Consider the following 27,930-nt stretch of genomic DNA (forward strand, 5'->3'; position numbering starts at 1 on the left):
CATTTTGGTGAGTTCCACATGACTCCACTATACGGCAAATTTTGTTAAATTGAAAGTGTTTTATTATAAAAATTATATTAAAAAAAAATATTGAAGGGGACATGTTTTTAGTAATACTAGTGAGTTTTTAATATTAACTTCAATTTTCGACTAAGATTTTTGAGCAGTGCATTCAAAATGTTTTTGTTAGTAAATACTTCATTGATTTTGCAGTAACTTTTAGGTACGTTATGGTAGGTCGCGTCAAAATTGGCTGTTTTTCGGCTGATTTAGCGTAGAATTGCTCTGTGATATTTCATTGTTAGAATGGTTATGTGATTATTTTATTCAGATTTTTTCAGGCGTGAAACCATCCGATAACAACGGACCACTAGTTGACAGGATCAAATTATTCCGCAAGTACCACTCTGGGAGTGGTTAAAACGGTGATTAGTTTGAAAGCTGCCGTCATCGATCAAGTGGCCAATAATCAGCATAGTAAATCTAATAACATCGTACCGCCTCGGGGTGTGTTTCTATTTGGTATTCAGCCAAGTATGACCCCAGCCGCAAGCGTTGCAGTTTCTCGGTGCATAGTCAACAGCAGCAGCGTGTCCTTCCACCGGCATGTTTTGTCCAGGGAGCGTAAATAATGATGCTATCCGGTCTGATGGACATCGTTCGCTATCGCTTCGAATCAGTGCGAATGTATCGGAAATCCTGGCATGACATTCGCGCGAGGATATTAACCATTGTGATGTCCGCGAAACACAAGTGCATGGGTACCATAGTGGCGCTGTACGACCCGGCAAATATGGCAGAGTCGCTGATGTAAGTATAATATTAGGCTGTCAAAAAAGTCCTGCGGTATTTTTTTTGAATTTTCATTTGTTCATAAAATTAGTTACAATCATCTGTTTTAAGTCAAATATGCGCCGTTTTGTTCGATGACTTGTTCCCAACGAGATACCAAGTTCATAATACCCCTGTTATAGAAGCTCGCTTCCTTATTGGCAAGAAACTCGGATGGCCAATTTTCACAGGCCTCTTTTGTGGCTAACTTCTGACTACCTAGCTCGTTCGCCATGGACAAAAACAGGTGGTAGTCACTTGGTTCAAGGTCCGGACTATACGGCGGATGCAAAAGAACCTCCCATCCGAGCTCCCGGAGCTTCTGGCGCGTCACCAAAGAAGTGTGTGGCCTGGCGTTGTCCTGATGGAAGACAATGCGGCCTCTGTTTATCAAAGATGGCCTCTTCTTCATGAGTGCTACCGTCAAGCGGTCCAGTTGTTGGCAGTACAGGTCCGAATTGAGCGTTTGGCCATAGGGAAGCAGCTCATAATAGATTATTCCTTGACAATCCCACCAAACACACAGCAGAACCTTCCTGGCCGTTAATGAGGGCTTGGCCACCGTCTGAGCCGCTTCAGCGGGCTTCGACCACGACCGTTTGCGCATCACGTTGTCGTAAGTGACCCACTTTTCATCGCCAGTCACCATCCGCTTCAGAAACGGGTCGATTTTGTTGCGATTCAGCAGCGATTCACATGCGTCGATACGGTTAAAGATGTTTTTTTGCGTCAACGTGTGTGGCACCCATACATCGAGCTTCTTTGTGAATCCAAGCTTCTTCAAATGGTTAATAACGGTTTGATTACTTATCCCCAGCTCTTGGCCGATGCTACGGCTGCTACTATGCCGGTTTTTCTCGGCTAATTCAGCGATTTTGTCGCAATTTTCGACGACAGGCCTTCCGGAGCGTGGCGCATCTTCGACGACCTCTACACCAGAGCGAAAACGTTGAAACCATCGTTGTGCGGTGGAAATGGAAACTAGATCGGGTCCATAGCTTGAGATGCATTTTTGCCTTTATCATAGTAGTACTGTAAAATATGTCGGATTTTCTCTTTATTTTGCTCCATATTTGCGACACTATAACTAACGAACGACTTAACCAAACAAAACACTGTCAAGGACTATATTATAGCGCGCAAAAATACCTTTCCAACAAGCTATAGTATGACTCGATACAATGAATACAACTAGAACTACGCGCTTACAACGACACCTCGCGGAAATACCGCAGGACTTTTTTGACAGCCTAATATGTTCACTACCATTTCGACCGCTTATATATTGATGGAATAGAGTTGACTGGAGTGTTCTCCAGCTACGCTCCCGAAACTTAGATTGGAGTCATCCGGAAATGTTGAATTGACCCTGCTCACAACCGGAGACTATTTATATCGATCATCGTGGCATCGTTGTCGATAAAACCAACATTTGCTGATTTAGCATGAATGATGCTTTTTTTGATTGTATATCACCAATTCATCCGCATTTATTAGAATCGGTAGGGGACTGCAAAATAACAATCCACTGACAATAAGTGCTCACAGCATCAGTTACTCTGATCTCTGGTGGATGTGATATAGAGCGCGGAGTTTAAATAATATTGTTTCGGTGATGAACGCATCCGCAATCGGTGATGACTTCGTGTAGGTTGCATTTGTTCATGAATAGAAGTTATTGATTTCCAAGGATCCAAATGGTCATTCCAATGGATGTTTTCGAGCATCTCAATTGATATGGATGATAATATGCGAATATGTTCATCCATTTGGATCAATTGACCATACACGGTTTCGGTTGCTTAATTTAGTGTACTTCACGTTATAACCGTTACAACCTTTAAAACTTGAATGTGAGTTTAACATTACTTCTTTTAATCTGAGGCAGTACATGACAACAAAGATCCCTTTCAATCCCTCGATCAATCTCGTTGTTATTAGTCATTCGCTAACAAGGTGTACACGTGTTCTGTTAGACTTTTTTTTATTTGTTTGAGAATTAAAGGGTGTGTCACATCAAATTGCATCACGGAAAAAACGCTGTAGAAATTTAATTTTTAGGAATTATATCTTCAGCTTTCGCTTATAATCAGATAAGAGTGTATAGATCACGTTGGCCATGCTTCACTGTCAATTTTTCGTAAATTTGGAAAAATGTCGTCGAACGAAAAAGAGGTGAATTAATCCTGCGCACTCATTTCGAGAATCCGGAGTTGTCACATCTGGACATCGGTAAGATGCTGGGAATCGTCCAATCCACGGTCAGCAGAGTACTAAAACGATACTTCGAGAACCTAACCATCGACCGGAAGGTGAAGAACGGCATAAATGGATGCTCCGTCAGTGAAAAAGATCACAAGCGCGTAGTTAAGCAGTTTAGACGTGATCCGAGAAGTTCGGTCCGGGATGTCGCCAATAAGCTGAATTTGTCAAGTTCATTCGTCCAGCGGACCAAGCAGCGGGAGGGCCTGCGAACATACAAGGTTCAGAAGGCTCCTAACCGCGACGAAAGGCAAAACATGGTGGGGAAGACGCGAGCCAGGAACCTGTACACCGAAATGCTGACGAAGCCACATTGCCTGGTAATGGACGACGAAACCTACGTCAAAGCGGACTTTCGTCAGCTGCCGGGCCTGTTGTTATTCTCCGCAGAGGACAAATTCAGCATTCCGGAGGAGATTCGCAAGCAGAAACTATCCAAGTTTGCCAAAAAGTACATGATGTGGCAAGCGATCTGCTCTTGCGGAAAGCGGAGCGCCCCCTTCGTGATGACCGACACGGTAAACGGGCTTACAGAAGCGGATCTCGCTTCGTGCCACTATTCAAAGGACGTGTTGGAGTGGTACGAAGCCAACGGGGTCACCTTTGTGCCAAAGGAAATGAACCTGCCCAACGCGCCGGAGCTTCGCCCAATAGAGAAATATTGGGCGATTATGAAGCAGGCCCTCCGGAAGAACCCAAAAGTTGTCAAATCGGAGGCGGACTTCAAGAGAAAATGGATTTCTGTTCAAAAAAAACTACAACCTGACGTTGTACAGAACCTTATGGACGGGGTAAAGAGGAAGGTGCGAGCATACGGGCTTGGGCTCGAAGTATGAATAAAAAGAAAATGCCAAAAGTTGTTTAATAGTTTTTATTTTACTGTCTAAAATTTTCAAAAGGATCGGTCTACTGGGCGAATTTCTACAGCGTTTTTTCCGTGATGTAATTTGATGTGACACACCCTTTAGTTCGTTCTTTCAAACCAGAAATGAGTACATCACTGCCGTTCTACGCATAGTTGTCCCATGTTCCAGAATCAGCAACTGAGAAAAACGCAATTAAAGTTTTCTTGCATATTTGTCTATCAAAAGCTTTGAGCATTTTAATTTAGCAATACACCGGGTTTTTTTTTATAAGTACTATACTATTGTTTTCATCATTCCTCGCTAACAACTTGATGGAGCTGGATGTGCTATTCATCACTCCTCAAGCATTGTTCTCGAAGTTTTTTTTTCTCTTCTCCCCAACGAGTTGGTTTTTTCTTCTCGTGTGTTCTGTGGTGAATTAGTGCCCAAAGTGCCCAAAGCAGCCAGAACCGAGGAAGCAGCGCCTCTGCAGTGGTCTGGATCGGCGTCTGTAGTGGATCAATAACCATAACGGCATCGTCAACACGTGGTTGACGCTCAGTTGAGTACAACAATAACTTCTGCTATTGTGTTGTCTCCGTAGCGCGTGACTTTTGTGTCTCCCTTAATAGGGTAACAGAGCGCATATCGGAACAACAAATTTATGTGATTATTTTTATTTTATTTAAGTTTTTTTTTTTTTCAAGTGAGATAAAAAAATTGTATAGATAATAATCGTTCGTTCTAAGAATGGAGGAGGGTGGGGGTCTAGACATGGACATTTCAGACTCCCCCTCGCTTGCTCAAGCAGGGTGTAGTAAGTCCCTTAAACGGACTCCTATGCCCGAAGATTCTTCTTCTGGGGACGAGTCAACTCACACTACCAAGCCTCCCTCCAAAAAAAAGATTGCAAACCTTTCCCCTGATTCCTCCAATACTTCCACCCAATCATCGACATCCCTTCCCCCCTCTGATGTTACTGTCCCCACTCAAACCTTGTCCTCGAATTCCTCTCCTATTGTTTCCGCTCCCCGTGTCAGGGTTTATCCGGACGATGCGCCTGACGCTGGTCCTTGGGTTGTTTTTTTCCGGCCCAAACCTAATGGTAAAGCCTTGAGGGTCGTACAGATTATGACAGATCTGAAAAGATACACCTCTGTTTCGGAAATTTGCAAAGTAAGACCGAACAAACTGCGAGTTGTCGTGACTAACCGAAAGGACGCGAACGATATTGTTGCTGATAAGCATTTCATCCTCGAATATCGAGTTTTTATTCCCTCCCATAACGTAGAAATTGGGGGCGTTATATCTGAAACGGGTCTGACGTGCAAAACTATAGAAAGTATGGGAGTTGGCAGGTTCAAGAGGCTTCCTTCGATGGAAGTCAAAATCTTGGAATGTCGCCAACTTGGAAAAGTTACCCAGGAAGGAGTAGAAAAGAAATTTACGCCGTACGACTCGTTTCGAGTCACTTTTGCTGGTGCCGCCCTCCCTGACTACGTTATGGTGGACAAATTGAGGCTGCCGGTGCGACTCTTCGTGCCAAAGCCCATGACTTGCAACAAATGCAAGTCAGTTGGTCATACAGCAGCTTATTGCGCCAACAAGGAGCGCTGTGCCACATGCGGAGAGCAACATGAGGGGAAATCCTGCAGTGCGACTGAGCATAAGTGTCCATATTGCGAGGGATCCCCACACGTGCTCTCAGCTTGTGAAACTTACAAGAGTCGCTGGGATAAACAAAAGCGCTCTTTGAAGGAACGCTCGAAACGCACTTTCGCGGATATCTTAAAGGGCGCTTCCCCACTGGCTCAACAACCATTACCAACAAACAATGTCTTTGCTTCACTGCCAGTTGACGAATTGGAAGCGGATACAGCTAACGAGGGCACACCGTTTATTTTCAAAGGGAATTCCCGGCGCAAAAATGTGTCCACTCCCAAAGTTCAACGACAAGTCCCATCGGTGGTACCCCATGTTAGCTTGCCTAAAATATCGAGTGCAGCGGACAAGCAAAATCAGGTTCCTCCTGGCTTCCGTGGGAATAGTTCACCTTCGAACGACCCAGCACTCGAGGGAACATCAAAAACCCCAACTGTCCCTTTTTTTGCGTCCAGCTCAACTTCCCAATCGGGATTTATAAAGTTGACTGACCTTGTGGATCAAATCTTCACGTGTTTTAATGTTTCCGATTCCATCAGAACCATTGTCATCTCAATGCTTCCAGTACTAAAGACAATTTTGCAACAATTGATGCAAACATGGCCCCTCCTTGCAATGATTATCTCTCTTGATGTCTAATTTGAATAGAGAGGTCGGAGATATCACTGTTTTACAGTGGAATTGTCGTAGTCTTATCCCTAAATTGGATGCATTCAAATTTTTAATTCATAAGTTCAATTGTGATGTTTTTGCTCTGTCCGAAACTTGGCTTTCTTCGCGAGATGATCTCTCTTTCCACGATTTTAATATTATACGCTTGGACCGTGATGACAGATACGGAGGGGTGCTATTGGGGATCAATAAGTGCCACTCATTTTTCCGAATTGACCTTCCACCTATTGGAGGGATCGAAGCTGTTGCTTGTCATGCAAACATTAAAGGCAAAGACCTCTGTATTGTCAGCTTGTATTGGCCTCCGAGAGCTGCGGTTAGCCGCAAACAACTTGTTGACATGTGCTCACTCCTTCCTGAGCCACGATTGATCTTGGGAGACTTCAACTCTCACGGAACTGCCTGGGGGGAACAGTACGACGACAATCGTTCATTGTTGATATATGACCTTTGTAACAGCTTCAATATCACCGTTTTGAACACTGGGGAAACAACACGTGTGCCTAAACCTCCTGCTAACCCAAGTGCTCTTGACCTCTCGCTTTGCTCGAATTCACTATCGTTAGATTGCAAGTGGAATGTAATCCAGGATCCCAACGGTAGTGATCACTTGCCAATCAAAATTTCCATCACCATTGGGTCGAATTCTTCTGAATCTATAAACATGGCATATGACCTCACAAGACACATTGACTGGAAAAAATATGCGGACGCGATTACTCTAGCCATCAATTCCAGAGATGGTTTACCTCCATTCGAGGAGTATAACTTCCTTTCTCGTTTGATCCATGACAGCGCGGTTCGCGCTCAAACGAAACCCATCCCAGGTTCCACCATTCACCGAAGGCCTCCCAATCCATGGTGGGATAGCCAATGTTCAAAGCTTTATGTAGAAAAATCGAATGCATTTAAAGCTTTTCGGAAACGAGGAACCATTGACAATTTTCAAACGTATTTAGACCTTGAAAATCAATTTAAAAACTTGATCAAAGGTAAAAAACGTGCTTATTGGCGAAATTTCGTGGGAGGTTTGTCACGAGAAACGTCAATGAAAAAATTATGGAAAGTGGCTCGAAACATGAGAAATCGCTCTTCATCGAATGAAAGCGAGGAACATTCACATCGATGGATTTTTAATTTTGCGCGAAAGGTTTGTCCCGATTTCGCTCCCGTGCAAAGAATTGTTCGAGATATACCACAAGATAGGTGCGATCTTGATTCCGAGTTTTCGATGGTAGAATTCTCTCTTGCTCTACTTTCAAGTAACAATTCGGCTCCAGGATCGGATAGAATTAAGTTCAACTTGTTGAAAAACCTCCCCGATGTGGCCAAACATCGCTTGTTGAATTTATTCAATAAGTTTCTGGAGCATAATGTTGTTCCGGATGATTGGAGACAAGTACGAGTTATAGCTATTCAAAAACCCGGAAAACCCGCGTCCGACTTCAATTCGTACCGCCCAATAGCAATGCTGTCTTGTATACGGAAATTGTTGGAGAAAATGATCTTGTTTCGCCTTGATCGTTGGGTTGAAACGAATGCCTTACTCTCAGATACACAATATGGGTTCCGCAGGGGCAAGGGGACGAATGATTGTCTTGCGTTGCTTTCTTCAGAAATTCAAATGGCTTACGCCGAAAAAAAACAAATGGCTTCAGTATTCTTGGACATAAAGGGGGCCTTTGATTCTGTTTCAATAGAGGTTTTGTCAGACAAATTACACTCTCGGGGTCTGCCGTCTCTATTGAATAATATGTTATATAACTTGCTTTGTGAGAAACATTTGAACTTTTCTCACGGAGATTCGGCAGTAAGTCGGTTCTCTTACATGGGCCTCCCCCAGGGCTCATGTTTAAGCCCCCTTTTGTACAACTTCTATGTAAGCGACATCGACAATTGCCTTACACAAAATTGCAGCCTAAGACAACTTGCAGATGATGGAGTGGTGTCTGTCGTAGGATCAAACGAATCCGACCTGCAAGGACCCTTACAAGATACTTTGAACAATTTTTCAACCTGGGCCATTGGGCTAGGGATCGAATTCTCCACGGAGAAAACAGAGATGGTGGTTTTTTCTAGGAAGCATAGACCAGCAAAACCAAAGCTTCAACTTTTGGGTAAACCGATCACTCATGCTATGTCATTCAAGTATCTTGGGGTCTGGTTCGACTCCAAATGTACTTGGGGGGTCCATATTAGGTATCTGAGTAAAAAATGTCAACAAAGAATAAACTTTCTCCGTACAATTACCGGCACCTGGTGGGGAGCCCATCCCGAAGATCTTATAATGTTGTATCGAACAACTATTCTCTCAGTGATGGAGTATGGCAGTTTCTGTTTTCAATCAGCTGCCAAAACACACCTCATTAAACTCGAGCGAATTCAGTATCTTTGTCTCCGTATTGCGTTGGGATGTATGCCCTCAACGCATACCATGAGTCTCGAGGTTTTGGCAGGCCTACTCCCACTAAAAGATCGCTTCAATTTATTATCTCTTCGGTTCCTCATCCGGTGTAAGGTTATGAACCCATTGGTGATCGGGAATTTTGAGCAGCTGATCGAGCTAAATTTTCACTCCGGATTCATGAGTTCATATCATGAATTCATCTCCATGCAGGTTGATCCTTCTTCGTATATTCCCAACCGTGTTTGTTTTCCTGACTACATCAATTCCTCTGTGCATTTTGATCTGTCCATGAAACAGGATATCCATGGATATTCAGATTATCAACGATCGAGGATCGCTCCAACGATCTTCGATTCAAAGTATGGGGGTATCAATTGTGATAATATGTACTTTACTGATGGGTCCTCTATGAATGAGTCCACAGGATTTGGAGTGTTCAACGAAATTTTTAGCACCTCCCACAGTCTTCAGAATCCTTGCTCAGTGTATATTGCTGAATTGGCAGCGATATACCGGGCGCTGGACAGCGTCGCCTCACGACCTGTTGAACACTATTACATTGTAACGGATAGTCTTAGCTCTGTCGAAGCTATCCGTTCAGTGAGGCCGGAAAAGCACTCGCCGTACTTCCTTGAGAGAATACGAGAAATTTTGAGTGCTTTATCCAGACGCTGTTATGTCATTACCTTTGTCTGGGTCCCTTCACATTGCTCAATTCCGGGTAATGAGAGGGCTGACTCATTAGCAAAGGTAGGTGCGATTGAAGGCGACATTTACCAGCGTCAAATCGCCTTCAATGAATTTTTTTCTTTAGTCCGTAAAAATACCATCGCTAACTGGCAACGCAAATGGAACGAAGATGAATTGGGCCGGTGGTTTCACTCGATTATCCCTAAGGTTAGCCTCAAACCGTGGTTCAAAAGTCTGGACTTGAGTCGGGACTTTATTCGCACCTTCTCCCGACTCATGTCCAATCACTGTTCGTTAGATGCGCTTCTCTTTCGTTTCAATCTTTCCAGCAACAATCTCTGCGTCTGTGGTCAAGGTTATCACGACATCGAGCATGTTGTTTGGTCGTGCGAGATGTATCTTGTCGCCAGATCGAATTTAGAAAACTCCCTTCGGGCCCGAGGAAGACAGCCCAATGTGCCGGTGAGAGATGTGTTGGCTCGGTTAGACCTTGATTACATGACCCAAATATATGTTTTCCTTAAAGCTATCGATCTTCGTGTGTGATTGTACCTATGTCCTTATACCCTCCTTTTCATCCATTGCGAGCGATTGGCCCCCTTGGTATAAACAGTAAAATAAGTTGAAATGTAAATATACAATAGATTTAAGAATCGAGTATGATCATCAACATTGTAACAATTCCCTTATATCCCATCCCTTTCCTGAAAGATGTCACCCTCTAAACTCGAGTAAACCGCGAGTAATCGGTTTTCCACCTTACTAACCATAGTGTTAGGAAAATTATTTATGTATAGTTTTAAAACATATACTTAAGAATTCGGCTCCTTTAAACTAATGTAACTGAGCCTGTAAAAATAAACGATTTATATAAAAAAAAAAAAAATACTATTGTTTAATGAAATGTGATGAGATATCCTCACTGAATCAATCAAGCTTGATTACGGGTTTCAAATTTCATGGTGGGATTGTTATGCCTAGGATATCAACATGTAACAGTTGAACTTGTTCTTTTACTTACTGAGAACAAACTATAAGATTTTTTTTGTGTTTTCCGAAAGATTATGCATAGAAACATCGTTTTATGAAGAAGGGAGTGATGCAATACCTTCGCCGAATATAAATCTCATTGTTATCAGGCATTCGCTGACAAGATGTACACGTGTTCTGTTAAACTTTTCCTTATTTGTTTGAGAATTAGTTCATTCTTCCAAACCAGAAATGAGTGCATTAGCCTTGCTGAAAGTGTGACATGAAATTCTTGTACTTTAACCGATTTATTCGTTATAGATCTACTAAAAATACATATGTTATAGATCGTTATAGATCTACAAAAAATACACAGTTATGAATAGAAAATCAACATGAGACAATTGAGCTTGATGTTATTTTTTTAAAAGCTGGGAACAAACTATAAGTTTCTTTGTGTTTTTCTGTAAGATTATGCATAAAAACAACGTTTTATGAAGAAAAGTGAAAACTTTCAAAAAGTAACATGGGACAACTATGCGTAGAACGGCAGTCTATGTCTTAACCATGTATACTAAAAAAACAAATCAATAATTAAGAAAACAAAATCGAAATGTTTTGCAAATGTAATTTAAAAATTCGGCTGTGACATTCGTTTTATCGGAAATGTATTTCTTCTTCTAGATTTTTCTATCGTTCTAATATATCTCAAAATTATTCCGAATTACAATGATATGTTTTAGTAGGAATAACAAAAAAAGGAGAAAATAGCTAGGGTAAAGGCTATTTGCTTTGTGTGAAATAAGTAAACATTTTCGTTCATTTTTTTTGCAATTTGAAACAGCCACTCAATGTGATGGAGAAATGTTAGAATAACAAACTCGAATGTCGCCACTAGACGTTAACACTGTACATTGTATCGTGAAATTGGATAAACAAAAGGTTTGGAAGTTTTGCATTGAGTGTGACAACAGGTATGAATTATACGAGGGTCGTTCAAAAAATAAGTTTCAGTGCCTCAGAAATCGCGGAAAAATAAAGTATGGACAAAAAACAAGGTTATTTTCGTAATCTACGTTATATTTCTATTCCGAGCGCGAAGTACGTAGCGACCAACTTTTTGAAGTACGATGTAACTGCGTCACGAATTTCTTCAGTGTTATCGAATCGTTGACCGCCGAACGCATGTTTCATCGTTCTATGGTGAAGTTTTGGACCGATTAAGAACAAAAAGCCAGGTTTATTGACGAAAGGAGTGTTACTCATCCACGATAATGCGCGGCCCCATTCTGCTCGCGTAACTCAAGTTTTTTGTTCTAACTTTATTTTTCCGCGATTTTTGAGGCACTGAAACTTATTTTTTGAACCACTCTTGTACATGGCTCGACCCTTAGCTCCCAGATGCGGTTAATAATCATGTGAGTTTTTCTTTCCGTGCCCTCAACTTCGCCCAGCAATCTTTTTTTTTTTTTTGAATGGCAGCTAATTCTCGGAATGCGAACTGTCTTCGGCCAACCTTCGCGGATATTTGTTCTTCCTTTTCTTGGTCTAAGAACGTTTTCACGGTCCTCCGGGACTCTCCCTCGGGGATTGAAATGTCTTTTTGCGACATTTGCGCGAGGGACAAATCCCGAATACGCTGCCACTTCGTCATAGTGCAACTGTCAAACTAAGGAAATCGGCTTCTTTCACTCGCCGATTATTCTAATATGAATTATAGCTTATGTGCATGCGAAGAAAACCAAAGCGCTGTATGCACAGGTGAATCAGGAGCTTTATTTGTACGATGGTGCAAAAATTATCACGTATATGGTACGACTTTGAATCGCTAATCAATGGACGTAAACTATTTACTAAAGCTGGAGATAACTATTCTGAATAATAAAATCAACATATATTAAAATATATTGATTGAAAGTTCATTTCAGTCCTGAATGTTTATTGATGCACGCACTGTGTACAATACTTCACGAATTTATTGCCGATGAATATCACAGCTTAGGGCTGAGGGCCAAAACATTTTGGGTTTTTTTTCATAGGGATTTTATAGGATTTGAATCTTCGTTTCAAAGCGCGATGAAGCATTCAATGCAGGTTGACTACGACTGTGCTTGTGTTAGTGTTATCGGAAATCAGCATTTAATAATCTCTGGCCTTGTACCATAGATCGATATCTGCAGGCGTTGTAAAATACCTCACAATTTCCTCGATCTCTTTGAGGGTTTTGCAGTTCTTCAATTCGGAGCGCAAGCATTGAAACTTTTCTTGTCGTTGCTCTCAAAATGTATTCATTTGGTTGAAAGATAAGCCGGCGAATACCATTCCGAAAACCATCATCTCGTGGAAACGGATGGTAAATCACTATGACACAACAAAGTTTTTATTGCGACTCTCTTTCCTCTTTACTTGATCAGACAAATACAACTGTGGAAGGAAACGCCTTCCCCAACCAACACTGATAGGAAAAGTATTCTTCTTATCAAGCAACAGATGATGCAATTTGTAAGCCAAAGTATGCCACCTGTAGGCAAAGTTTCTCCTGTTTTTAGGCTGCTGAAAGGGGAGAAAGCAAATGTAGCTTCATCGTGACACGAAGAAATCAACTCCTATCGGAGAGACTTTTTGGAAGCTAGAAATAAAATATTCCATTTCTGTATTACGATAGGAAAGTTGAAGTAGTAAAACTGTTTTTTACCGTTGAAGTGGTCCTCTTACAAAACGGTTTTTTCGGTATATTGGATGAAGTCAACATCGCACGCATCAATAATCTCACAAATCATCAGTCAATCCACATTCGTGGAGTATTTCCCCACAATCCACTCGAAGTCACACATTCACTCAGTAATATCAACGATTGGAAAAAAACCTATGCGAATCCGAAGGCTGCTGTATCCAACGCGGATCCGTTTTCCTCGTGGCAAAAGATAACACAGTTTTGTCCATTTCAGTAACAGCGAATAATCTCAATAAAACCACGTGTATTTTTCTGCGCTTTTTTTTTTCTTTTTTGGTGCGACGTGATTTTCTACTACCAGAGCCAAGATGCAAACTTTTTTTTTGTTGACTTTTCCGACTGTTCGTTGGGTTTTGGGGCGCTGCTGGTTTTCTTTGGAATGTTTCGGAAAATCTCTGCGCAACGAGGAAAAAAACGATTAAGATTTTTGTTTCCCAGCAGAGAAAAAGTTTCTGGCGAGCGAAGTCTATTTTGTATGTGGACGACAACTGTTTAAACTATTTGATTTTAGAGAATGAAGGCGTAATTGAATTGATTATGCAATGATTCTGCGTAGGTAAGGTTCATGTTTTTGGAAGTTCATTTTTTGGAACTTTTACATTTCCTGGACATCTCCATAATCGTTAATAATGGAGACGGATAATGGTTTGTAGGATCCTATGTAAACTTCCATCAACGATGTCAGATGACTGACGGACAGGTCCTTGAGTTAAAAAAGAAAAACTTTTTAACGGAAATATCAAAACATTTCCCTTCTGTCACATTTGAGTACAAACAGTCGTCCTTCGACTTGAGAAATGCAAATGAGCGGTCAAAAAAGTTCCACTGCAAAAAAAAGCAACAAAACGATGAAAAAAACGAAACATAAAACTCAAACGTAAGTTATATTTCTTTGCACAGTTGTCCGCATTTCCTGTTCTGTATGCAGAACATTCATCCGGGCATATTATCGTCACATTTATCTCCAAAACGCCTAACCAACAGCCTTCGGGATCCATTGAGAAATCCTACTCCTCTTCGAAGAACGATGTTTTCATCCATTATACGCGTATCATCAGGCTGCCCTACAAATGGCAGCAGTTGAATGGAGCGAATAAAAGACCACTTAAAGCCCTTCTTGAGAGAAGAGAAAAAAAAATCTCATGCGATTGTGTGAGGAACCATCATGGAGATGGAAATCCGAGCAAGATGATGCGAAGGGAAAGAAAATATACCATACCGACTTTGGCCGCTTTTCTTTATCTGTTGCGGTTTCGAGAGTCGTTAGGAAAGTTGCAAACTTTTGGCCGATATCATCGGTGGTTTTTCAACTTCTAGGTGCGGTATTCAAGGTGCAGAAAAACAGACGTTTTGTCGCAATTTTTTTGTGTCATTTTCCACATTCATGTTGATTGGCCGTCTTGAATGACCCCTTTAAAATATGAGATAACAGGCAAGCGTTTTCCCTTCAAGGATTCAGAAGCAAAAAGTGATCTTTCCACAAAGCAAAATGCACAGGAAGAGAAAAACTCACTACTTGAGTGGCGCTCAATCTCTGCTTATGTGCGATATGTCAACTGAAGTAAAGTCGAGATGACAATGCCGAGTGGAGCTCGGTCAACTTGTTGAACAAGTAAAGCAAAAAAGCTGTTCTGTGTGCGCTCGTATTTATGTTACCCACAGCTGTTTGCTGGCAAAATAAGAGCAATTGGTACTTGGCACAAGTTGTATTATTGTAATCTTGGTGGACGAGTAGTTGATAAAATAATAATTGGATGTTGGTTTGAATGAATGATGTAATCCTTTCTTTTGCTTGTGTTTTGATTGCTGATTACTGATTGCTTATGATTTGATATAAGAACAGAATTGAAATGAAAGCCCGAGTACGAGCCAACAAACGCATGAAAATGGTCATCGTGGTACAATCATACATGATGGAATGCATTTTGAGCACTTTGATTTGCAGAAAATGTTCCACAAATCACATAGGTTCCCTCCATTCGTGAACGACATTTTGCTTCTAAAAAATTATTACTTCAATCTTCTAGCACAGAATCAACGAGAAAATGTGCTTAACATCAACGTAAACGGTTCCGTAATCGGATATTGGTTGAAGAAGGTGTGACACACTTCTCGGTAGCGTACATTTTTTTTTATAAAAGTTTAATTTTCGTAATTTTGCATTTTTTGCTCAACGTTTGTTACCCGGAGCGGAAACTTTCCAGACCGAAATCTGATTGGGAATCAATTGGGCCACTGCAATTACTCCGGGAAAAGGTCACACCTTACTACCAAAACGTTGGTGGTATCAACAGCTCTCTCGTAGAGTACCAATTGGCTCTGAGTGATGGCTCCTACGACATTTACGTCTTTTCCGAAACCTGGCTCAATGGAAACACTGCATCAAGTCAGCTGTTCGACAACTCTTACTCTGTCTACAGGCAGGATCGTTCGTCGCTGAATAGTAACAAACGCACGGGAGGTGGTGTATTGTTGGCTGTTCACTCAAGGATCAAATCCCGTACGCTCAATCCTCCGAGTTGCTCGACGGTAGAGCATCTGTGGATCGCTATTACCACTTTGGACGCTACACTTTACCTGTGCGTAGTTTACATGCCTCCTGATAGGGTAAACGATGGACCTTTGATCAACCAACATCTTGACTCTCTCTATTGGGTTGTTTCACAACTAGAACCGAGAGACAACATTATGATCCTGGGCTACTTCAACTTGAGCTCAATCTCTTGGCAGCATAACTCGCATGGTTTTCTCTACCCGGTTTCTTCTGCTTGATTCCTATTGCACCGCTGGACTGAGGCAAATGATAGGAATCAAAAATGAAAACGATCGCATACTTGATCTGTGCTTCGTCAACGAAGAACTATGTGAGCACTGCACAGTCATGCAAGGACCATCACCACTTGTTAAAATAGTGCGACATCATCCTCCTATACTGGTGAATCTCAATTTGAAACCTTTGCGACAATTTCACGATTCTTCTGAAAGTGTTTCGTACGATTTCAGTAAAACTGATTTTACCGCGATGAACAATTTCCTCGCACAAATCGAGTGGATAGATGTTTTTCAAGGCTGTGACGCTAACCTCGCTGCATCGATCATGTCGAGTATTCTGCTGTATGCAATCGATCAGTTTGTTCCATTGAAGACGAAACGTGAGGATACCAAGCCTGCCTGGTCAAATGGTGCCCTGAAGTATCTTAAAAGAGTGAAGCAGTCTGCTTTAAGACAGTTCAGCAAGCACCTTACGGACTCAACAAGAGCGAAATATCTAAAGACGAATGCTGAGTATAAACAGCTCAATAATCGTCTCTACAGTGCTTATCAAGACCGTCTGCAGAGACGCCTTAAGGTAAATCCTAAAGGATTTTGGCGCTACGTCAAAGACCAACGTAAGGAATCCGGTCTACCATCTACGTTGACCAACGGTTTATTGGAAGCTGATACGACTACCGACAGCGATGTGCTGACCTGTTTCGCTCTCAGTTCAGTAATGTGTTTGTCAATGAACACATCGATCCGCAGGATGTTGCTGCTTCTACCAGAAACGTACCTCGACTTCTTGCTTCTGAGCTGGATTTTGTTATCACTGACGATACGGTAATTGTAGCAACTAAGAACATGAAAACCTCCACAGGATGTGGTCCGGACGGCATTCCATCAGTCGTCTTGAAAGGTTGTGTAGACACACTTGCGTCACCTCTAGCGACACTGTTCAATCTGTCCTTATCTTTCGGTGTATTCCCGAGATGCTGGAAAGATTCGTATGTTTTTCCAGTATATAAGAAAGGATGCAAACGGAGCGTTTCGAACTATCGAGGTATTGCTGCATTATGTGCCACCTCGAAGTTGTTTGAGCTGATCGTGCTTCAGGCGTTAATGCAAAGGTGTTCACAGTATATCTCATTGGAACAACACGGATTTATGCCTAAGCGTTCCACGACCACTAACTTGACGTGCTTCACCTCGTTCGTGATACATCAAATTGAGAATGGACTACATGTAGACGCTATCTACACCGACTTATCCGCAGCGTTTGATAAGATGAATCATCGAATAGCAGTAGCTAAATTTGACAAACTTGGAATGAGTAACCAAATGGTCATCTGGATCCGATCGTATCTCACTGATCGTAGCATGGCAGTCAAAATTGGAGATCATGTTTCATCACCGTTTCCGGTTTGGTCTTGTGTTCCGCAGGGCAGTCACCTAGGACCATTTTTGTTCCTGCTGTACATGAACGATGTCAACTGCACTATGAAATGTCTGAAACTCTCGTATGCCGATGACCTGAAGCTCTACTACATGATACAGCAACCGCAAGACGCATTATGGAGGTTTTTTTTGAAAAAAAATGTATGACGCTATTTTGGATTTGCATTTTCCATAAACAACTGTAAATAAATAATACCCACATTGAAGCGGTTCTGAGTAAATATGTAAACCGCCATTTTGTAGCGGTCGTCATCTTGGATTTTCAAGATCATGGAATACGCAGTTTTATAATGACACCAGAGATAAAGATGTGTTCCAAATTTCAGATCAATCGGTCAACAGGAAGGGGTTAGATTTCTACTAATGTGGTACAGCGCTGCAGACAAACCTACAAAGTTACAATGTCACAAACATAAAAACGGGTCAAGCTAGATAAAACCGTTTAATAAATAAGTGCAAATCATAATTATATTACGTGTACCGAGATAAAATTGGTTTTTTTATGATTCAATTATCCGGAGTGAAAAAAAATTTACTCTCCGGATAATCGAGTCCGACCTGTACCAAGATATAACTTCGAAATCATTGTCGATGAGAATACACATCAAAGAAATTTAATAATAAAACTCTTTGATACAAATATTTTATAACAATGACAAGGCCGATAAATCAATGGTTTCACTGAGCGAAGAGTGCGAACGTTTCGTGAAGCAATTAGAGTAGATTGTCAAATTAATTCTAAGCATTAACATTACGGTACTTTATAATCATAGGGTATTTATAGATTTTTTTTTATTTCAATAGTTTGCTTTCGAAGTAGTTTTGAGCTATTGAAAGAAGTTTTGGGTCAATAAGTGACCAGCATCACTCATACGCTCTAGTTTTATAAATTTTAAACTTACATATACAGGTCGGACTCGATTATCCGGAGTATTGATTTTTTCTTCACTCCGGATAATCGAGTCAAAACATTTTTTTTTCTTTATATGTTTTTTTTGCATGTATTTTTCGTTTTTTGAAAATAAAAGAGGAATTGGATTTTTGATTTATCCCCTTAAAGTCAGAAAACACCTTTCTCACATGAACAAAATTAATTTATCTAGATTCTCTCAGGAGGTGATAGACGATCATATTTGATGAAAAAAACCTTCTACGCATATGTTCGAATTTCAACAATGACAGAGTTACAGAACTTTTTTTCTTGTTTCGAACTCTGTTGCCTCAAACTGGCTCTACATTAAAAAGTACGCTACAGAAGACGATTCTGATGCTTTAATTAGAAAAATGAGAAAATTTAATACAGGGTATAGTAGTGGAACAACTAAATTAGTGAATTTTAATAACATTTTGGAAGTGAAACACTTAAAAGTTAATAATTTTTAATGTGTTATTATTAATTTTATCCTAAAAATTTATATTAAACTAGGTTGTTTCCTTCAATTAAAATGAAGTTATTTAACCGCTCCACAATTTGTTCTTTAACGCACAATTTCTATCTTTCTTAATTTGGCTGCGATATCGATATAAACAATTCCTGGTGAAAATTCAAGCAAAATCTTCATAAATCACGATTTTTACCCCACTGTACATGTAATAGCCATTTAAACTTCACCTTATCGTTGAAAGGTTACATTTCTTCATGAAATAAGGCATATTTGAAATACAAAAAAAAAATTTTTTTCAAACTGAATATAATCGAGTCCAAAATTATATATAATCGAATCACATATAATCGAGTCTGTATATAATCGAGTCCGACCTGTACTGTATTCTATTAGTCAAATCATTTCATTTGATACCAATATTGAGGGGATTGCAAAAAATACATAGTGGACCATTTTGTGGCGGCGACCTTTTTGAATTTATGTTGTTCATAGTGTAGTGTATTCTCCAAGTCAAGCCATTCAGTCATTTTAAGCGAAGGCCAAATTGATTTTTTAAAGATCATGGAAAACGGAGTTTTATAATGACAGTAGAATGAAATTTATATTCCAAATTTCAGATCAATCATTCAACAGGAACGGGGTCAATTTTCTATTAATGTGGGACAACCCAACAAACATTCAAACATACAAAGAAACCCGTCAAGCTGAATGAAACCATTCAAAAAGTAATTAGTTGTTTGGGGATTGCGGCCATCTTGAAATTGGATTTTTCATTATCTGCTATGTTCTACTAGTCGACAATTTTCTTTTGACACGATTTGGGCATTTTTCATTTTTCACTGTTTAAGCCTTTTCATTTGATACCCATATTGATGGGGTTGTGGAAATAAATATATATGGCGCCATCTTGCGGTGGCGGCCATTTTGGATTTGCATTTTTCATAAATAACTGTGTTCAAGCTAGTCAAGCCCTTTCATTTGATAGTCATATTGATGGGGTTCAGAGAAAATATGAAATCCGCCATTTTGTAGTGGTCGCCATCTTAGATTTGATTTTTTCATAAATAACTGTGTTCTACTGGTCAAGCCCTTTCATTAGATACCCATATTAATGGGGTTCTGAGTAAATATGTAATCCTTCATTTTGTAGTGGCCGCCATCTTGGATTTGCATTTTTCATAAATAACTGTGTTCTACTGGTCAAGCCCTTTCGTTTGATACCCATATTAGCTATTCAATATAGAATTATTATACAAATTATTCTAAATTTCCGAAAATCAAAAATAAAATACTCCGGATAATCGAGTCTAAAATTCCGGATAATCGAGTCTCCGGATAATCGGGTCCGGCCTGTATATATTTAATAGATATATTAATATAATGTATTAATAGATATATTTAATAGATATTTAATCTACAGATACCACTCAACTAAACAACTAACTAATATTTAAATGTGTATTGTGTAATAATGTGTAATGTGTCAAACTCCATTATTCTCATTTCATGTTTCCTAGATGATTTCTTCAGTTCTAGTGATTGTTACACATATAAAATGGTAACGGGCCAGACGGGTGGAAACATTGCACAGTGGTAATCTACTGTTTGAAAATATTTTATGAAAAATGTTTAAAAGAATGAAACTTTTAATGTTCGTTTCAACTTTAACTTTTTGACGTAGAATTACGTCTTTCGAGAACATATTGGGGTACAAATTGAAAATCGAAAATCGAGCACATCGTGAAAATTGTCCAATTTCAAACGTTTATTGCTCAGGCACTCCATAACGAATTTTTATATTGAATAAAATAATATATGTCATAAAACTAACTATCGAACAATTAAAAAATCTCAACCCCTATCCTAACGGAAATATCCACTTCTAATTGGTCGAAACGACGACACATGCGGCGGTTCCCTAACAGAAACATCAAAACCAAGATACCCGAGGGATATCGGCATTGCAAATATATGCGAGTCAGGGGCATTTTTATATTGCGAGTACAGTGAGTCATACGATTAATTCTAGCAAATAAAATTTAAATTTGGAACTTAAATGTTCGTAAAATTTCATATCAATGACCGACCGTGTATTATGAAAAATTTAGCACAAGTGTAATTGTAAAATTGTATATGGTAGCAGTTGTGTTAAAAATGGCTTGATATATGAAACGATTTATTTCAATTTTCATAAATAAAAACCAAGGTATTTCCGCTCGAGAACAGGTAGTTTGGTTTAAGCTGTCTGTTTTGTTGCGTTCATTTTCACCTAAGGAAAGTTCATGTGGCGAGAAAAAAAAATGTAAAAGTGAAGAAATATTCGAGAAAGTGATTTCCCATATACTCTACATATAGTATTAGGGTTTGTTAGTCCAATTAAAATTGGCATTGGGTTGAATAAACGCTCAGAAAGTAAAAATTATAAAAGAAAATTACCTCTTCCATTTCAAATATGTTTTCTCTATATTAAAGTAACATGTTTTTACTGATGAGAAGAATTGATAATTGTGTTCGGTATTGGTAATCATCTGATATTACATTGGTGAGTTATTTTTCTTTATTTCATCCGTACATAATACAGGAGGCATCTCGTCTCATTCCACTTCGGCATCTTCTATTTGATACGCACCACACAACGACTGTTTACCATACTTCTGTAATCATCACTCGGAAAAACCCGTGGAGTGAACAAACAGTACCCAACTACCAAACAAAATTGCCCTTCTCAGGGCCACCAAATCATTATCAAAGAATTAAACGATGTAATTCTTCAAACATATCCAAAATCAATAGATAGTCTAACGGAATCCTACGTTAACTATGCGGTCGTGTCTCGGACACAAGCCTCCTGTGACTTTTTATTACCCTTCTTGATTTCAGTTACAGTTCATGGATTTAAGTTCCAGAATCAGATTACAAATTCAGATCTTCAGATACAAATTCACCACGGCGCCAGATCACCTCCACAGGTTCGTAAAGATTTTAAAGATTTTAATTTTTTTTAAAATTCGTGATTTCATCATTTTCCAGACTGCTGACATTTTCCAGACTGCTGATTTCAGATCAAAACTCCATATCAAAACAAATATTGAGTCCGACATAAATGAAATCATAATTCTATTTTGAAAATGACAATAATTTAAAATGCCAGATTCCAGACTTCGAATCTGGAATTTAAGACTTCAAGTTCATGGTTTTTCATTCAAGATTGCATTCAGATTTAAAGTACCTATTCGATTTTCGGACCCAAATTTCACAATCAGATTCTTGATTATATCATATAACTCATCATATCATATTCGAACATATAATGTTGTAAACAGTTTTATCTTCTACATCCGATTATTTATTTCCGGACACTTCAACTTAATAAGGAGTTTAAGTTTGAAATATAAAATACCTTGTTATTTTTACAGCATCTTTCATCAATACTGACTATCCACAAATTTATAAGACAAAACTCCAATTCTCCGCAAATCTCTCCAGTGCCGACGAAGTTATTCTAATCGTAACTCAAAATAGCATTGCAAAGTAGTGTTTCGGTACTTCTTTCCGCAACGGATTAATGACTATCCTCGAGATGATTTTTTTGCTCGAATCATCATGCGGGAGCGTTTCAATCCGTAATAAGATCCTTTGAATGTATTCCAGCACATCATTGTTGCGTATTCTTTCCGTGGTCCCCCAAGATATAACCCATTAAGGTTGCTTAAATAGAAAACATTATTCAAATGACACGATCAATGTAGAGTATTCTATACGCAGTTGTTACCTATTATGGCAAGTATTATACCACCAAGCTCCTTTGTATGAAACGGCACAATTACCGTCGGGCCAAATATCGTTTTCCTCATCTAGGGTCGAAAACTTCATACCAATTCCGAAGCTAAGTGAGTCACCCGCAGTGCCGCTATAGTTCCCCAATCTTTTCAGTGTAAACTTTTCCATCGATCCACCCACCAAGAAATTGTCATACTTCGCCACTACAATCTGTCCTTCGAAGTCCTCCATCAGAATGTGCAGTTCGTGGCGTTCCGTGTTAGTTAGCTCGTGAATCTTGGTCAACCCTAGCCAAAATTCACCTCGCAAATATCCGAAGCCTTTCACGTAATCGTCCCAACCCCGGTAAAAAGAAACTGATCCGTCGTAACGATTCTGTATCACGGTCCATCCACCACCCTCGTAGTCCTGATCACACACTACTTTCATCGAATCGCAAAACGCCGCATCGGGAAGTATTTGTCGGACACCCGTATTTCGATTTCGATTGAATGCTGGTATGTGAAACGGTAAATTACAACTTTGGATACATTGGATACGTTTGATAGCTACTCACTTGCAATTGATCGTGTCTAATCTGCTCATCGTCAGTTCGTATCCGAAGTCGGCAATACCAACGCACGCTTTTTCCTCCGAACAGTGCGTGGCTATTATGAGGAACAGCCCGGAGAGGAACATTTGTGGTAACATCCTGGATGATCGATTGTAACTAAGTCGCTTGCGAAGGCAGGAGATCTTTCTATGCAATCTTGTTTGCGGTGAATCCCCTGGTTTTTTTTATTTCCAGCACTTTAAGCAAAAGAACGCATTCAGATATTCCGTTGAGTCACAAAGTTATAACTGATAAAGTATCGTTCAAAATTGAAATGTACTCAATTTCTCTTTTGACGTAGTACTACAGCTAACGGGGAGATAGTGGGTAGGGGGTGAAGAGTAAATTGAAAATTTAAACACTGAACAAGTAGAAAAATAATAAATATTTCGAATAATTTTAACTTGAGTCTTTCCTCATAGATTGCGAAGATGCTTGCATCGATTGATAGGGAATATTTCAACGCATGTATTACAATGAATAAATGTAATGATTCTTGAAATAAACGATTAAATAATTGTGAAATGTCAAACACGCAAAATCTCTCGTTTTGATTGGGCCTGGGAAAATCGTCTTTGAAAATACATGCAAGCTGCGGGTACTTTCGTGCTCGCTTGCATTCGTGCCGACAGGAATGACAAAACTGACGAAATCGTCATAGACAATACGTAGGCTGACAAAAAGTTCAGGAATAAAAACAGGACACGTAAGCTAAAAAAATAATTTTCGATATTTTACGAAAAAAAAATCATCGAATGAATAAAATCGAGTGTAAAACTAAATAATCAAACATTTTTAGATGTGCTTGCTTTGTTCGGTCGAGTTTATGGCGGGGCTCAAATCCAACTGTCGATGCGCTAGAGAAAAAAGTGGGCAACGATAATAATGAATTCGGGCTCGATTCAGGACTACTTTTCTGTCGAATCCGAATGAATTCAACCGACTGCTCATTAGAAAACTTATAAAAATAAGTTTTCAGTCAATTACACAGTGTTGGAAATGATAATAAAAAATGAAATTTAACCGAACGTACTTGCTTCATATACTACTAGATGACCCGGCAAACTTCGCCCGCCCATAATTTGTTTTTTGTTATCAATACCTTCAAACATTCACATTTTTTACTAAGCGCAAGTTCATGGATCCAATCGCAGAACTGTTCATTGATTGAACTTCGAATCGACCCCGTTGAAATTACCTTTTACTATAAATTTCCTAGTACTCCTACAAAACTCATCATTATAATAGCAGATTATTTTCAGAAACATGTTATTTTCAACCACTTGAAAATAACATGTTTCTCTGTTACATGGAATAAATGTTTGATACAGAAAATATGATAGAATAATGACAGCCCTAAATCAGACAATTCCTTCTTCGAGTTTTGCTCTTATCAACACATTCGGTAAATAATTTTTATTGGTCGTGTGTCATTTTTTTATGGGACCTCATTCTAGAGAAGGGAGGGGTGTCATACCATCATAGAAACATTTCTCATATCCAAAAACACTCACATCCCAAATTGTGCTTGATTAGTTCTTCAGTTATGCAGAAATTTGTGTTTCATTTCTATGGCACCCGTCCCCCTCAGAAAGGTGGGAGGATGGTTGAACCACATTAGAAATGCTTCTTGCCACCTAAAACCTCCACATACGAATTTGGTTCAGTTTGTTTGATTAGTTCTTGAATTATGCAGAAATGTATGCTTCATTTGTATGACAGCCCACCCTTAGAGAGGGGGGAGGAGTGTCTAACAATCATAGAATAATTGATTGTACCCTAAAACCTCCATATGCCTTATTTGATTTCATTTGCTTGATTGATTCTCGTGTAATGCAGAAATTTGTGTTTCATTTGTATGGCAGCCCCCTCTTAGAGAAAGGGGTGGAGTGTCCAACCACCATGGAAACAAGTATTGCCCCTTAAAATCTCCACATGTCAAATTTCGCTTCATTTGCTTGATTAATTCTCGAGTAATGTAGAAATTTGTGTTTCATTTGTATAGCAGTCCCCCATTAGAGAGGGGGAGAAGTATCTAACCAACATAGAATCCTTTATTTTGCACCCTAAAACTTCCACATGCCAAATTTCGTTTCATTTGCTTGATTAATTCTTGAGTAATCCAGAAATTTGTGTTTCATTTGTATGGCAGTCCCCCTCCCCCCCTAGAAAGGGGGGGGGGGTGGAGTGTCCAACCACCATAGAAACATTTATTGCCACTTAAAATCTTCACATGCCAAATTTCGCTTCATTTGCTTGATTAATTCTCGAGTAATGTAGAAATTTGTGTTTCATTTGTATGGACAACCTTTCCCGGCCCCAAAAACCCCTACATACCAATTTTCATGTCGATCGGTTCAGAAGTTTTCGAGTCCATAAGAATCAGACAGACAGACAGACAGAAATCCATTTAGGGGTAGTGGGGGTAAATTGGTCATGGGGGGCAAAATGGTCACCTGCTTGTTTGATAGTATAACAGTGGACTATTGACACCGTATTGATAGTCACCTTATGTTTGAAGGATTTAATGACTTTTGAGTCACCCTGTACTTCAGTAGTACTGTCACATGTCAAAATATAAATAAAAACAGAAATTGCTTTCACGATAGCCATTCGGCCGTAGTTCTGTGCGCATGGTATCTAAGGAATTTCTGGTGAAATTTAGTTTATTCAAACTGATACGTAGGACAAATCATCAGTTTGGATAACTTTTCGCATATTCTAGGAGAGGTGAACAGATATTTTGTTCAATCTCAGCAATTAATTAACATAGAAATTACTTTGATGTTTGGGGGCAAAGTGGTCATAGGTGCATAAGGACTTACAATGTTCTGTTTACAAAAGCTAATATACCCCATCACATTCTGCTCTTGAAGAGGCTCTTTTTATGGCTTTGACCCTGGAAAAATATGCCACTCCAACTAAATCAAGCCTCATTTTGCGGATCGTTATGTGTTTCTTACAACGTTTTTGTATGTATCAGAAAATTTAAATTGAGACTCTAGGTGAATAAACCAAGCTTATTTCATACATGTACTTAATATACCGAATATGATTTAAACAAATTTGGACGAAAAAATAATATATCATAAATCTATCACATTTAGCTTTATATGTGCGAGTGACCACTTTGCCCCCACTAGGTGTCCACTTTACCTCCAAGCAAAAAAAAGATCGATTTTTCACCTTTTTTTCTAATGAGGAAAAATGTACTATTTAGAATTTTTATAGTAAAAGCCGTATGCTATCTTGAACAACAATGAGTTGAACTATAATATTCTAACAAAAACGGGAATTGTAGCGGTATGTGGACGCTGAAAATGGGCATATTCCTTAGGGTGACCACTATGCCCCCACTTCCCCTATATATATAGATATTCGATGGCGATGAATAACTACAATTTTATTGGATAATATGGAATATTCTGTTCAATCGGTTGCGAAGATTCTGTGAATATATCATACTGAGAACATATGTCACATTTGTGGGAAAATAATCGTCATAAACTATATCACATTTGGCAACTCCGATTTTTCACGTAATTCGTTTTCATCGTTCTTTGCGCTTGGTAGTTAAAAGGCTAAAAGAAGAAGCAAGTTGCAAGTTTTTTTTTCTGAGAATGAGAATAATAATTGCGCAACGCGGAGAAGCCCCTGTTTATTCCAAAAAACAATATGTCCATTATGTATATTTTTTAGACACACATGTGTTTTTTTCATCCTTAAAATGTTCACCGGACGGCGTAATAGTAAATCTGAAAGCGAGGAAAGTAGTAACGACGAAATAGTGCGAAGCTTTAGAAGAAAAGTTTCGAGTATTATCTCATCGAGTTCCGATTAAGATATTGAGGAACTATACACAAGAGAAGACCTGGACGATATGTTAGAAGAACTTACTATAGACGACATAAAGATATTGATTTTTCAACAGTACATTTAAAATGTGATTTTTCACGAATAAGTATGTTCTACTAGTCAAGCCATTTCGTTTGATTCCCATTTTGATGAATTGAAAAAAATGGCCCATTTTGTGATGGCGGTCATTTTGGATTTACATTTTTCATAAATAACTGTGTTCTACTATTCAAGTCCTTTCATTTGATAAGCATATTGATGGGGTTTTGATAAAACATGTAGTCGGCCATTTTGTGGCGGTCGCCATTTTGGGTTTTCAAGATCATAGAATACGCCGTTTTATAACAACAGCAGAGATAAAGGCGTGCTCCAAATTTCAGATTAATCGGTCAACAGGAAGGAGGTTAAATTTCTATTGATGTGGGACAACCCTGCAGATAAACATACAAACATATTTACAGTAGGTAATGCAAATAAAACCGTTTAAAAGTATAGTATAAAAACCATATTTTTATTTATTTTTTTTTATCTTCGCTTATTTTTCGTCGGCCTAGTTCCGCCACTTCAGTGCCAATCATCGATAACTGGGAGGCGACTCCACCTGTTCCTACCTATCAGACTCAACAACTCATGAGCCGGGCCAACTTCTTTTACTTCCCCTCCGAAGGAAGACGTAACCAGAGAATTTTCGCCTCAGAAAATCCCAACGACGCCAGCTGGGATTGAACCCAGGCCGATCGGACTGTGAGGGTGTTACGCTAACCACACAACCACTGGCGCCGTCCATATTTTTATGTTTTTGTTTTTTTTTATTATTCTACATGACCCATATTTATATTAAGGTGCCTATTCTAACAAATTCCGTTTAAAAATCCTATTCAAATTGAACGAGAAAAGTGTCACTCAGATCTGGTTGACGGGGCGATCAAGGTGTTAACAGGTGGGGTACTACCTTTCAGTAAGGTATATCAGGTATATCAGAAAACAGGTCACGATTTTATATATAAATAAAGTTAACGTTATCAACTACTTTC

At 39.3% G+C, this 27,930-nt stretch overlaps 1 protein-coding gene and 2 long non-coding RNA genes across 3 annotated transcripts in view; 2 read left to right on the forward strand and 1 right to left on the reverse strand.

Moving 5' to 3' along the window:
• LOC129779657 (uncharacterized) overlaps window positions 1-27,930 on the forward strand; it is a 119,053-nt gene that overhangs the window by 63,980 nt on the left and 27,143 nt on the right. The gene's annotated exons all lie outside the window — the stretch shown is intronic.
• LOC129779658 (uncharacterized) lies at window positions 676-27,805 on the forward strand. The gene is made up of 3 exons (XR_008743733.1): window positions 676-810; window positions 27,277-27,360; window positions 27,451-27,805. It is a non-coding gene; the product is annotated as an uncharacterized LOC129779658 (long non-coding RNA).
• Window positions 22,003-23,144, reverse strand: LOC129779656 (ficolin-2-like). Its single transcript, XM_055787248.1, has 3 exons — window positions 23,006-23,144; window positions 22,442-22,943; window positions 22,003-22,377 (listed from the first exon to the last, which is right to left on the reverse strand). The coding sequence occupies exons 2-3, from the start codon at window positions 22,876-22,878 to the stop codon at window positions 22,239-22,241; spliced, it is 576 nt and encodes a 191-aa protein (XP_055643223.1). The 5' UTR covers window positions 22,879-22,943; window positions 23,006-23,144; the 3' UTR covers window positions 22,003-22,238.

This window comes from Toxorhynchites rutilus, chromosome 3 (assembly GCF_029784135.1).
Source record: "Toxorhynchites rutilus septentrionalis strain SRP chromosome 3, ASM2978413v1, whole genome shotgun sequence".
In the NCBI taxonomy this organism is placed as follows: Eukaryota; Metazoa; Arthropoda; class Insecta; order Diptera; family Culicidae; genus Toxorhynchites; species Toxorhynchites rutilus.

Bases quoted from the DNA above. Each gene is read 5' to 3' on its own strand.
- LOC129779656 (XM_055787248.1), bottom strand. From the start codon at position 22,878: ATGAAAGTAGTGTGTGATCAGGACTACGAGGGTGGTGGATGGACCGTG. The intron at 22,378-22,441 runs GTAACAACTGCG...TTTCTATTTAAG, and splicing joins TATAATACTTGCCATAATAG to CAACCTTAATGGGTTATATC.